Consider the following 14,668-nt stretch of genomic DNA (forward strand, 5'->3'; position numbering starts at 1 on the left):
CTTTGTTAATACATAGTTTAGTGATTAATACATAATCACTTTTCCGTGGCTCACAGGAACTAACCACCTCATAACTTTAAAAAAATTAAGTCTCTGGACTTTTTAGTCTTTTCATAATTTCTTTCATAATTAGAAAAAATTATTAAAAATTACTACAAAATGACTATTAACAACATCTTGGATCCATACTACTTCTAATGGTCTTAAGAACTCAATGGATCTTCACATGTACTACCTTAGTTTGCTTTTCCAATTCTCACTAGAACAAGAAGAAACTAAAATTTGCTGCCAATCCGGCGATACTTTCAAGTAAATGGAAGCTAAATTTCAAAATGAAATTCACAGAAATGAACAGTCCCTCTGCTCCCAACCTAGTCCATTGAAATTTGCAAAACAACCCCAGATGATTGTCTTAAGGTGTGGAATTCATCACAAGAATTTAATCTTTAATCATCTCTGTTTTTATGAAAACATAAAGCTTCATTTAAGGCAAAACATAGCAAGATTTGCTCACCCAGTATAAATTTAAGGAAGTAGTTGACAACCATATCCTTACTGTTCATTGGAACTTTCATTAAAAGTTTCCTTATTAGTAAAAGGTAAAAACAATGTGGCTGCCTGGCCTTTTGTAGTTCACACATTTGGAAGAGGCTCATCAGTAATTGTGTTTGAGAGGATGTATCTCCTAAGAGGCTCTCTGAGGAGAATTCCAATGGCACAATCACAGAAATTCTTTCAGGCTGCTCTGAGAACAGAGACAACAAAGATCCACAAGAGATAAACAGAGAGCTGATACCACCACTATGGTTTGGAAAGACATAAAAACTGTTCTGGATTTTTATACTGATATACTCTTAAGGTTTTGAAAGCAAAGGTATCATTTTAGCTCTCTGAAGTATTGGGACTTAGAAAAGTCCCACAAACAGAAAAATCTATTTTTCATCCATAATTTTATATGTTCAAATGTTGAAGTTACCTCAAATTGCCTCCTTCAGATCAAGAAAGAGGAATTACTGTAATGTTAAAAAAGCAAGAAGCAAGAAAATAGGCATAACAAGAGCCCACATATATTTTAAAAGAAAATATATATACTGTATTCATATTGTATAGGAAATATATGACACATTTGAAACTAAATAATCAATACCTTCTTTGTTGTGTCATTTATTTATTTTAACAGTGCATTTTTTTTTACTAAAAAATTTATTTTAAGAAAGAAGAATCACATTTTAGGATAGTGAATTTGACAATGGTTTTATAGTCAGAGAAAAACAGAATTTAAATTCTTACTCTTTTCTTTATTTGTTTTGAAGAAATGCCCTTAAAATTTGCTTCTACAGAAATATATCAAATCAGAATATAATTATGGTTTTATCACTATTTTACTTTATTTCACTAAACTAACATGAGACCAAAAAAGAAAAAGCAATGAATGGATCAAGTGAAAAAGTACCTAGAACTGTAAAATACAGCCTATAATAAAAGATGAGAAAATTAGAGGAAAAAAGAAAAAAAACAAATAACTAACTTGCCAAGCAAGGAAAGGTATTAAATACAAAAGGTAATTTGGAATCATGTACTTAAAACTTGAGATTCATTTTTTTAGGAGCACTGGTATCTTTATTATTTTTCTATATTATTTTTATTCCAGTATAGTTAACATTCTGTTATATTAATTTCAAGTATGCAATATAGTGATTCAAGACATTCCATATCACCCAGGGCTCATCACAGCAAGTGCACTCCTTAATCCCATTTACCAATTTTCCCCAACCTCCCACCTCCCTCCCCTCATAACCATCAGTTTGTTCTCTATGGCTAAAAGTGTGTGTTTTTTTTTTTTTAACAAAAACCTTGAGATTCAATTCATACTTACCTATCTAAAGAACCATACATAAATGTTAAGGTTTGGGCAACATCTTTTATCATACTCCTTAGCTGTGGGAGAGGAACTCTAAAAAGAGCAAAAATACATTTGTTTATTTATAATATAACCAAGTGATACATATTTAAAAGCAGCAGAACATCATTACACTTTATATGTAAGGAATGTGAAAAGTCTGTGTCAACCCCGAGTATAGCTGCATAAAATAGTTCACTGAATTAGCAATTCAAGACTCTCATATCTAGACTTGGAGTTCTAGTATGGGTCAAGTAGGGACTTTTACATCACTACCTACATGGAAATTATTTATGCCTCCTTAGGATTCGGTTTCCTCATGTATGAAATGGGGGAATAATCACTAAGCCCTTCTCAAGTTCATTTTGAGGATTAAATTAATGCATATAAAGTAATGCAGGGCCTATAGAAAAAAGTGCTAAATTCCTGACACTTTCTAGTATTACTCAGATCTCAACTGAACTTCCAATTCCTGTGACAAAAGACCTCCCTAAACAAATGGGAGAAAGGAAAGGAAGTAGAGGAAAGAAGTAGACTTAACAGTGTTTTCATGGTAGCCTGATAAAAATTCTACAAAGTCGGTCTGATTATTCCTGTTAGAGCAATGGGTAAACGAAGGTCCAAGAAGTTAAGTAACTTGGACAAGGACATAAAGGGAGTAGAACCTGCCTGTGGACATCCATGTTCCTGGCTCTGAAGTTTCCCTCTCTACTACCTCACAATGACTTCCTGGTTGGGTTCCCACGATTCACTGCAGCCATCACAGAAAGATGATCTCCCCTCTGAAAACACATGTTCCTGGATTATACACCCGACCTGATCTTCTGCGGGATAGCACTTTTCTCATCTTGCTCGTAAAAGGCACAGTGGCAAAGAAGGAAATTCACAGACTATGGCATTTCGGACAAATGAGAGAAAAATCCCAGGCCTTCCACTTCGATTACAAACCATATGCACAGTTTTGGGAGATACAAAGACCTATTAACTGTCACTGAGAAGGTGCTTGTGCATGATCTCTCAAACTCTATTTCTCAGTTTGAACAAAGTAGAATAATAATTCCTATCTTTCATAGCAATGTGAAACAAGGTGGGATGAAGAAAAGAATCTGATACAGAGTGGAATAAAGGGGATCTTCAAATTCATTCTAATTTTTCAAGCCAAGTTCTCCAGGATAGGAATGACTAATATTTAGGGAAGACACCTTCTATCCCTATCACCCAGTAATAAAGATTGTAAAATTGGCTAGAGCATCCCTTATGCGGTACAACCTTGATCCAGAGCTCAGCTCTGCTGGGACAATTTTTGGGGGGTTTTGTTTTGTTTTGTTTTGGCTTCAGTGTAAAACCTTGCCTGGAAACCGTCTCTAGCTGCATAATTAATTTGGCTGATAGCATCAGAATGTGGCTGAGCAGCCTCTGCTCAGTTCCTTAGCTGGGCCTTCCTTTTCTCTGTCTGTCTACGCTACCTTCGGCTTACCATTGTATTACCCGTTTTCTTTCTTTTGCCATTTGGGCTACTATAAAAGTCTAAGGACAATTGTTTTATCCTAAAGTAATTTATAATGGGTGTTCTTCAATTCTTGTAAGCCCATATTTTCAAAATAACTCAGTTTTTTCAAAATCTAACCCATTGGCATAAGGCTGTTATCATAGCAGTGTTCATCATAGTCTCTTCTGAGACAGAAGAATACAAATTAGCTCGTTAATTTGAGAGTCACCATGTAGTATATGTCACAACACCACTGTCCCTCAGGTTAAACATTTTGAAACACACAGGAAATACATGGAGACAAATTAAAATGAAAACACAATGGTCCAAAATCTTGGGGATGCAGTAAAAGTTCTTCTAGGTGGGAAATTTATAGCAATACCAGCCTACTTTGGTAACCAAAAAAGTATCAAATAAACAACCTAATCTTAACTCCTAAAGGATCTAGAAATAGAAAAACGCAGTCCAAAGTCAACAGAAGTAAAAAAATAGTCAAGATTGGAACAGAAACAAATGAAATTATAAAAATTTTTGAACCATACATTCATGACAGATCATATTACTTTTTGTCCAAAATTAGACACCTTTAAAGCATAATCATTTTGATATTTTTTCACTTTAGCCTCTTTTGGAGCTCCTGTTTATGGTGTGAAAACATGTCTATAGATTGTTCAGTACTCTTCCTCTCTAGAGGGAGAGCTTAACTGCCCTCCCCTTGAATATGGGCTGGATTTAGTTATTTACTTCTAACAAATCGTATATGGTAGAAATGACTGCATCATTTATAGGACTAAGTCAGTGTCCCCTCTTTCTCTGTTTTGGAGAAATCTATTCCTCTATCACCTACTTTGGAGGAAGCCAGCTGACAAATGAGGACACTCCAGCAGTTCTACAGAGAAATCCACGTGGCAAGGAACTAAGTCCTCCCAACAATGTCTGTGTGTAAGCCATCTTGGATGCAGATGCTCTAGCTTCAGTTAAGCCTTCAAATAACTGTGTCCTTGGCCAACATTTTGACTGCAACCTCAAGACAGATCCTGAATCAGAACCACCTAGCTAAGATGTTCATAAATTCCTGACTCACAAAGACACCTATGAGATAATAAATATCTGCTGTTTTAAGTCCCTAAATTTTGGGGTAATTTGTTATCTAGGAATAGAGAACTAATACACTGTTACATAATGAAAGAAATCTGGTTAACAAAATCATCAATAATACAAAATAGTCATATTCCTGTTTGGAGTGGCTGTACAATGAATTTTTTTGAGGTCTACTTTTTTCTTCCTTGGGAAGCATAAGGCAACAGCAAAGGAAAAGTTATCTAAACTGGTGTTCTCTAACCTATGCCAGTCATATAGTATAGTATTTATTTTGATATTTGATTACTATTGGGTAGACAATATATGGTTCTATGGACCAAAAGGTTAAAACTAAAATGTGTTAATAGTTTAATAGAAGTTGCCCAATTTTTTCTTAAGCAAGGAAGAGTCTAAATTACAAGTTTTAAAAAAATCATTGAATAGGGACATAAGACTAGTCTGACAATAATTAAAAACCTCTCCTTTGGGCAGTTCTCCATATTCCTACCCCACTTTCCCCCAGCTTTTAATGTCTTATGACATTAGGGAAGCAATGCAGTTTCAGAAATAATTCAGAAAGACTCTCCTTCAATTTCCAATTCTGTTTCTTGTTAGTTTTGTGACCTTTAGCAAGTTATTTAATCTTCCCTTGGTTTTACTTTCCTCATTTATAAAATGGGGCCAAAGATCAAGAAGTACATCTGGAGCTGATTTTGAAGATTAAGTGAGATTAATGAATGTAAAATACCTAAAGCAGTCCTTTGGTTCACAGTCTACTTATTATAAATGTCAATCCAGATCTTACCTCCAACTATAAAAACAATATATATATATATATATATATATATATATCAAAATTAAAAGTTAAGAAGGTGAAAATAATATGAGACATACTATTAGAGAAGTCACTTTAACTGAAAATCCAAGTATAAATTTCGACTCCCCGAAAACTTAATATAATAGTCTACTGTTGATGGGAAGCTTTGTGATAATACAAACAGTTAATTAACACATATTTTGTATGTATTATATACTGTATTCTTATGATAAAGCAAGCTAGAGGAAAGAAAATGTTTTTAAGAAAATCATAAGAAGAGAAACTGATACCATAAGTTTGTATCATCTGTTTACAAGATGAATCATCTGTCAGTACCTATGGCATTCATGTCTTATATAATATAAAACACTGTAGATGTTATACATATTGCTAAGACTAGACATCCAAAATGAAAGATGTTAAAAAATTCATATTGATTCACAGGTAATTTATGTGCTGATAATAAAGAAACAGCAATATGATTGCTTTACGGTAGCCTCGTATACTTGATAGTATTACTTCATGGTGGCCTAGCCTATATACTAGCGAATGAATCATTAACTTTTTTAGGGCACACTGTATTATATTCATAACACAATACTGGAAATACTGCTACAAAAAAGCAAAGTTATAAAGCAGTTAGAAAACTAACACATTATTAATTTTACATTAAATATCAATCATCTATGCCTCTATAAGGAAAGGCTATTCACCTTCCACAGAAATCCTGCTCATGATGTTCTACAAGATGAATACTTAAGACGATGATGATGACACAGTTCTTGCTCTACAATTATTAGATTTTCACATGAAGACACACATATACACAATGGCTAAGTTCATTAACTGTATCCCACAATGATTATCTACTATTGACTAGGTGGAAGGGGATCATCATAAAGATCTTCATCCTCCTCATCTTCATATTGAGTAGGCAGAGGAGGACGAGAAGGAGAAAGGGGAGTCGGTCTTGCTGTCTCAGGTGGCAGAAACATGTGGAGGTGGAAGGGGAGGCAGGAGAGGCGGGCACACTTGGTGTAACTTTACAGAAATATATTGTAGTTTCTTTCTGACTTTTCTGCTTTTTTGTTTCTCTAAAAATATGCCTATATGGTATCAAAATTTCTTCCACCATTTGCTTTATTATCAGTGCCCATATCATAGAAGGGTTCATGTCGTAAAGAGGTCAAAAGCAGTCCTGAATAATTAGAATGTTTCTGCCAGATTGTCTAGTATCAATTTGTTTGCTGGCACTGGTTCAAAAGTACTCAACTCCATCTAGTCATTGTTCACTGCTCTGGTGTGGTATCTATTAGCTCTTGAAATTCTCTAAGATCTCTATCTTGAAGCTCTTCACCTCCCCTGCCCTGATACCTATTTGCCATATCCACAATATCTTTCATGATTTCCCTGAATGGCTCTGTCATAAATCCTGTGAAGTCATGTACGGCATCTGGACGCCATTTGCTCTAGCAGTAATTTAGTGTTTCAGGCTTGATGACTTTCATGGCTTTTCCTATAACAACAATGGCATCTTCAGTGATGTAATCCTTCCAGATTTTCATGATGTTCTCTCTATTGGGGTCCCCTTCCACAGCACTAACAATCCTTTTCATAGAGTACCATGTGTAATGAGGTTGAAAGGCCCTTGTGACCCCCTGATCTATAGGCTAAATTGGAGATGTGTTTGGGAGCAAGTAGACAGACATCTTAGGTACTGAACTCATGAACTTTGGTTCTGAGTGGCCAGGGGCATAGTCCAATGTCAAATGAACTTTCAAAGGCAGTCCCTTACTGATGAAGTACTTCCTGACTTCAGGGACAAAGCATCAGTGGAACCAATCCAGAAAAAGGGTTCTCATTGCCCAGGCCTTCTTGTTGTATAGTCAAAAGACTGACAACTGGTGTTTATCTTTTCCCTTCAAGATTTGGGGTTTAGCAGCTTTTGACACAAGGCCAGTCCTCATCATAAACCTGTGTTTGCATAAAACAGAATTAGCCTATTCCCCCCACTTAAATTCTGGTGCTCACTTTTCCTCTTTATTAATGTCATATGAAACAGTTTTCTTTCTCTCAGAACGGGGCACTTTTGTCTGTATTAAAAACCTTGAGGGATGCTTGGGTGGCTCAGTTGGTTGAGCATCTGACTTCAGCTTAGGTCATGATCTCAGGGTTTGTGAGTTCAAGCCCCACAAGGGGTTTGCTGCTGTCAGTGCAGGACCTACTTCGGATCCTCTGACCCCTCGGTCTGCCCCTCTGCCATCTGCCCTCCCTCAAAAATAAATAAACATTAAAAAAAACACCAACCTTGAGGCAGATATCCTTCCTCCTCACTGATTTTTTTAATGGCATCTGGGAAATCATCTGTGATCTCTTAGCAGAATCTGCTTCTCCTGTTATCTTGACATTTTGAAAGCTAAACCTCCTTCTAAAATTGTCAAACCATCCTTTGTGCTGGCATTAAATTCTCCCGTCTTAGATCCTTCACCTTCCCTTTGCCTTAAGTTGTCATATCATGGCTGTTTTTTCTTAAATCATACTAGTCTATAGGGATGCCTTCCTTCTAGCAATCCTGCACCTACATAAAAGCTGCATTTTCAGTACGAGATAAAAAAGATCTTTCACAAAAAGTGCAATGTTTTGGCACCTGCTGGCCTAACTGTAATGATGGCTTCAGGAATTTCCTTTCCTTTCTTTACAATGGCCACCATGCTGGATTTATTTATCTTGAAATGGTGGCCAACTGCAGCTGCAGATCTCAATCTATAGTCATATCAAGCAATTTTTTTTCTTGTAACGTCCCAACTTTTCTCTGCTTCTTGGGAGCACTTCCCGCATTACTAGTGGCACTTCATATGGGTCTCTTGGTGATATTCGAGGTTTACACTATTGCTTCTCTCAACTGCGAATAGCTCCATGTAAGTGTTTGTTTAAGTGTTGACAGATTTAAACTTTCAATAATAGATTTATGTGTACTTTATGGTAGCAAATGATAAAACTGACTAGTATCTACACATATTTTATGCATTCATGACATACGTAACTTTTCCTCAATTTTTTCAATATTTTTAGACTATGGAGTTCATCTTCTAGCTTTTTCATATTATCACAAATCTCCAAAAAAAATTTTACAATATATTTATTGAAAAAAAGCTGCATATAAATGAATTAGCATGATTAAAATCCACGTTGTTCAAGGGCCAGCTGTATTTTATCAAAGGTACTCAACACCTTTTTCCTTGACCTTTAATTCTCCAAATTCTCCAACAGTAAAAAATCAAATACACAAAATCCAAACCACAATCTTGTCAACAGTTTGAGCAGAGAAGGTCATCTCTCAGCCACCTTCGTACTGGCCACATCTCAGAAGAAAGTGTATTGAAAACCCTTCTCCTTACTAAGTGGTCCAGCTGGGTGTTCCCAGCACTTTTCGATAGTTTTAATATTAAATTAACATAGGTAGCTATTGCTCTGGTGGAACAGATCTTTAAAATATAAGACTTTATTTTTTTTAATTAAAATTTTTTTTAATGTTTATTCATTTTTGAGAGACAGAAAGAGAGTGAGAGAGAACACAAGCAGGGGAGGGTCAGAGAGAGAGGGAGACATAGAATCCAAAGCAGGCTCCAGTGTCTGTGCTGTCAGTACAGCCACAAATCATGAGATCATGACCTGAGTTGAAGTCGGAGGACTGAGCCATCCAGGTGCCCCAACATAAGACTTTGTTTAAAGGAGTTTCACTTTTGACAAAAACGTCATACTTTTAATGAAATAGACTTTCTTAGCGGTATATAAGAAATGATTTTAAGGTAAACAAAAATCTCAACTTACTCTTCAGCAGGCAGTCCAATTAACAACAACTTGTCACATTCTTTCCAATAAGCCACATGGATTTGTTTCCCATTTAAAAGAAGGGATGAGCTAAGAAAAATTAGAGTTAAATAAAGTTAGAATATCTTTAAATGTCATAAAATTATAAACTCATAAAAGATTACACATGGTATGAATTAAGAACCACATGCTTAATAAGCAAGTATTGGCATATATCTGCACACAGAAAAGGCAAAGAATTGCATAACAACAATAATGTATTCTAAAATATTTTTTTAATACCTATATAAAGCTCTAGGTCAAACAAAAATAGACACATTAAAAGTAAAAGGTATTGAAATTCTTTTGAGAGGGAGAGAGCATGTGGACATGTGTGACCAGGGAGGGGCAGAGAGAGGGAAAAAGAGAATCTCAAGCGGGGTCCACGCTGTCAGCACAGAGCCTGATGTGGAGTTTAATCTCATGAACCATGAGATTATGACCTGAGCCAAATCAAGAGTCAGACATTTAACTGACTAAGCCACCCAGATGTACCCCCTCCTTTTTTTAGCGGTTTTTTTTTAAACTTTCTTTAACATTTATTTATTTTTGAGAGACAGAGAGACAGTGTGATCAGGGGAGGGGCAGAGAGAGAGGGAGACACAGAATCTGAAGCAGGCTCCAGGCTCTGAGCTAGCTGTCAGCACAGAGCCCAACACGGGGCTCGAACCCACGAACTATGAGATCATGACCTGAGCCGAAGCCGGACACTTAACTGACTGAGCCACCCAGGCACCCCAGTGTTTTTTTTTTCTTTAAATGAGAATATACACATCAGTTTTTATCGAGTGAGTCCTTAGAATATAATGTATATTCTATACTCCAACAGATAAGTGCTATCTATTGCTAAGTAGAGTATTTCAAAAGAAATATTACTTTTGCCTTAATAAAATTTAAAAATATGTATGCTTTTTGAAAAATATTGGATTCTTTTTATACTCACACATTAATATCACTATAGTTTTAAAACCATGTATATAAGACATACATATTGCTAAGGAATCTCTGAATTAATAATCATTTTCATATTTACTATTTTACAAAAACGTTTTTCTACCTATATTTACTGTTTTCCACGTTTCACCCATAGCTTATCATTAATAATAATATTTAAATATCAAGTAAAATAACATCTATCTTTAAAGTAAGAAGAAAAAAATCAAATCCACATGGAGAAACTTAAAACAAAATTTCTTTCCAATATGATTAAGACGGGGGCCTTAACCTTAAAAACAGTATCCTAAGAAGCCAGTCACAAATAAGCATGTATTATGATTTCATTCACATGAAATGTCCGGTATAGGTTTTTATTTGGGTGCGGTGAAAATATTCTAAAATTGACTCTGGTAATGGTTGCAAACACCTGCAAATATACAACCACTGAATTGTACACTTTAATGGGCAAATTGTATGATAAATGAACAGTATCTCAATAAAGCTATTTAAAAAAAATAAAAGGAGGGCACTTGGGTGGCTCAGTTAAGCAACTGACTCTTGATTTTGGTTCAGGTTGTGATCTCATGGTTGTGAGATCAAGCCCTGTGCTGGGCGCCATGCTGAACATGGAGCCTGCTTGGGATTCTCTCTCTCCCTCTCTTTCTGCCTGCCCCCACCCTGTGTGCACTCTCTTTCTTTCAAAAAAAAAAATTTAAAAAATAAAAATAAAAAATAAAAGGAGGCCTGCAACATGTTTTTTCATATCATTATTTTGATTATTTTCTTTAATGCTTAGTATGTATTATTTGTTATTGTTATTATTTTTATTATAATCAAATGCATACCACTTGCTAGATATTATATCTTGTAATCTTTTTAATATCCTATTCAGGTATTACTATCATTATATTTTTAAAATTTTTGTTAACTTTTATTTAAATTCCAGTTAGTTGGGGCTCCTGGGTGGCTCAGTCAGTTAAGTGTCTGCGTCTTGATTCAGCTCAGGTCATGATCTCATTGTTCATGGGAATCGTGGGATCGAGCAATGTATCAGGCTCTGTGTTCACAGCACAGAGACTGCTTGGGGTTTTATCTCTCCCTCTCTCTGCCCCTCCCCGACTTGTGCTTTCTCTCTCTCAAAAATAAATAACTTTATTTACAAAGATACAAAATAGATTTTTAAAATCCTTTAAGTTCCAGTTAAACATACAGTGTAATATTAGTTTCAGGAGTACAATACAGTGATTCAGCACTTCCATACATCACCCAGTGTTCATCACAGCAAGTGCATTCCTTAATTCCGATCACTTATTTTACCTATTCCCCCACCAACTTTCCACCTGGTAACACCAGTTCGTTCTCTATAGTTAAAAGTCTGTTTCTTAGTTTGTCTCCCTCTCTCATTTTATTTTCTCTTTGCTTACTTGTTCTGTTTCTTAAATTCCAAATATGAGTGAAATCATTTGTTGTCTTTCTCTAACTTACTTAGCTTAGCATAATACTCTCTAGCTCATCCATGTCATTGCAAAGATAAAGACTCTACTAAAAAAGAAAACATTAGGCCAATATACCTGATGAACATATATGCAAAAATTCTCAATAAACTACTAGCAAACTGGATCCAACAACACATCAAAAAAAAATCATTCATAGGGTGCCTGAGTGGCTCAGTTGGTTGAGTGTCCAACTTTGGCTGAGATCATGATCTCCTGGTTCATCAGTTCAAGTGCCATATTGGGTTTGCTGACATCAGCATGGAGTCCACTTGGGATCTTTTGTCCCTCTGTCTCTCTCTGTCCCTCCCTCACTCCCTCTCCCTTCCTCTCTCTCTTTCTCTCTCTCTCTCCCTCTCTCTCAAAAATAAATAAACATTACAAAAAAATCATTCACCACTATCTAGTGGGATTTATTCCTGATCATTTACCACAATCAAATGGGATTTACTCCTGAGTTGCAAGGGAGGTTCAATATTTGCATATCAATCAATGTGTTACACAATAAAAATTTTAAAATATCCTTCAATAGAGGAAAAAGCATTTGACAAAGTACATTCACTTATGATAAAACCCTCAAAAGTAGGTTTAGAGAGAGCATACCCCAACATAATTAAGGCCTCATATGAAATACTCACAGATAATATTATCCTCAATGGGGAAAAACTGAAAGCTTTGCATCTATGGTCAGAAACAAGACAAGGACGTCCACTCTCACCATTGTTATTTAACATAGTACTAGAAATCCTAGCCTCAGTAATCAGAGGACAAAAAGAAATTAAAGACATCCATATCAACAGGTAAGAAGTAAAACTTTAACTATCTGCAGATGATATGATACTCTTTATAGTAAATTCCCCCCAAAAAACACCAAAAACCCTGCTAGAACTAATACACGAATTGAGTAAAGTCACAGGATACAAAATCAATGTACAGAAATCTGTTGCATTTCTACACACCAAAAATGAAGCACTAGAAAGAAAAATAAAGAAAAAAAATCCTATTTATAATTGCACTAAAAATGAAAAGATACCTAGGAATAAACCTAACCAAAAAGGTGAAAGACCTGTATTCTAAAAACCATAAAACACTAATGAAAGAAATTGAAGGGAGGGGGGAGGGGGGAAGAGAGGTGGTGGTGATGGTGGAGGGCACTTGAGGGGAAGAGCACTGGGTGTTGTATGGAAAACAATTTGACAATAAAATATTAAAAAAAAAAAAGAAATTGAAGACACAGAGAAATGGAAAGACATTCCATGTTCATGAATTGGAAGAACAAATATTGTTAAAATGTCTACACTATCCAAAGCAATCTATACATTTAATGCAATTCTTATCAAAATATTACCTGCATTTTTTCACAGAGCTACAACAAATCCTAAAATCTGAATGGAACCACAAAAGACTCTGAATAGCCAAAGTAATCTTGAAAAAGCAAAGCAAAGCTAGAGATATCACAATTCTAGACTTTAAGTTTTATTACAAAGCTATAGTGATCAAGAGAGTTTGGTACAGGCACAAAAACAGACACATAGATCAATGGAACAGAATAGAAAACCTAGAAATGAGCCCATACCTATATGGTCAATTAATCTTCAACAAAGGGGAAACAAAGAATATCTAATGGGGAAAAAGACCATCTCTTCAACAAATGGTGTTGGGAAAATTGGACAGCAACATGGAGAAGAGTGAAACTGGACCACTTTCTTATACCATACACAAAAATAAACTCAAGATGGATGAAAGATCTAAATATGAGACAGGAAACCATTAAAATCCTAAAGAAGCACAGGTAGTAACTTCTTTGACATTGGCTGTAGCAACTTACTTTTAAATATGTCTCCTAAGGCAAGGGAAACAAAAGCAAAAATAAACTACTGGGACATCATCAAAATAAGCTTCTGCACATTGCAGCAAACAGTCAACAAAACTAAAAGGCAGTCTATGGAATAAGGGGAGATATTTGCAAATGGTATCATCAGATAAAGAATTAGTATCCAAAATATGTAAAAATCTTATAAAATTCAACACCCCAAAACCAAATAATCCAACTTAAAAATGGGCAGAAGACATGAAGAGACATTTTTCCAAATAAGACATACAGATGACTAACAGACACATGAAAAGATGTTCAACACCAGTCATCAGGGAAATGAAAATCAATATCACAATAAGCTATCATCTCATACCTGTCAGGATGGCTAAAATCAATAGTACAAGACACAATAGGTCCTGGTAGAGAAAAGGGAACCCTCTTGAATTGTTAGGGGGAATGCAAACTGGTGCAGATGCTCTGGAAAACAGTATGAAAGTTCCTCTTAAAGTTAAAAACAGAATTACCCTACCATCTAGCAATTGTACTACTAAGTATTTTCCTAAAGATTACAAAAACACTAATTCAAAGGTATATATATACACGTCAATGCTTATAGCAGCATTATCTACAAGCAACATTATCTACAACAACTAAATTATGGGAAGACCTAAATGTCCACTGACTGATGAATGGATCAAGAAGAGGTGGTATGTATCTACAATGGAATATTACTCAGCCATAAAAAATGAAATCTTGCCATTTGCAATGACATATATGGAGCTAGAGTATTATGATAAGTGAAATGAGCCAGAAAAAGACAAATGTCATATGATTTCACTTAACACGTTTTTTTGAATGCAAATTTATACACTAAGTATAGCCTCAGTTATTAGCGTCCAGAAAATGAGTCCCAGAGTTAAACCTGACTTTCATTTAGAAAAGAAGAAAATTCTTCTTGCTGTTGTCTTGCAGATCTTAGCTTTCAGAACCTTAGAGGTGTCATTTTTACCAAAAAATGGGAAAAGTTAAAGCCTTAGAAAATCCAACTTTATATTTCTAAAACTTTTGAAATATTAAGGAAGAAAAATGGCTTGTAATCCCTCAATTTATTTTATTAAGAAAACAAAAAACAAAACTCAACAAAGTTTTGAGCACCCTCTTCCCATAAGTTAATTGTGGCATTTCAAAGCCAGGGCTTACTAAATCAACATTGAATGGGATATGTGGCTCTATAACTGAGTATATGGTATATTTTATTTTTCAAAAA

The 14,668-nt window shown here is 35.2% G+C and overlaps 1 protein-coding gene across 1 annotated transcript in view; it reads right to left on the reverse strand.

Annotated features, from left to right (window-relative positions):
- INTU (inturned planar cell polarity protein) overlaps positions 1–14,668 on the reverse strand; it is an 81,160-nt gene that overhangs the window by 25,398 nt on the left and 41,094 nt on the right. Inside the window, exons 6-7 of the mRNA XM_029941177.1 lie at positions 9,118–9,207; positions 1,877–1,954 (exon numbers count right to left, since the gene is read on the reverse strand). Of these exons, the coding sequence (XP_029797037.1) occupies positions 1,877–1,954; positions 9,118–9,207 (168 nt within the window). The remainder of the gene's footprint in view (positions 1–1,876; positions 1,955–9,117; positions 9,208–14,668) is intronic.

Source organism: Suricata suricatta, chromosome 1 (assembly GCF_006229205.1).
Source record: "Suricata suricatta isolate VVHF042 chromosome 1, meerkat_22Aug2017_6uvM2_HiC, whole genome shotgun sequence".
NCBI lineage: Eukaryota > Metazoa > Chordata > Mammalia > Carnivora > Herpestidae > Suricata > Suricata suricatta.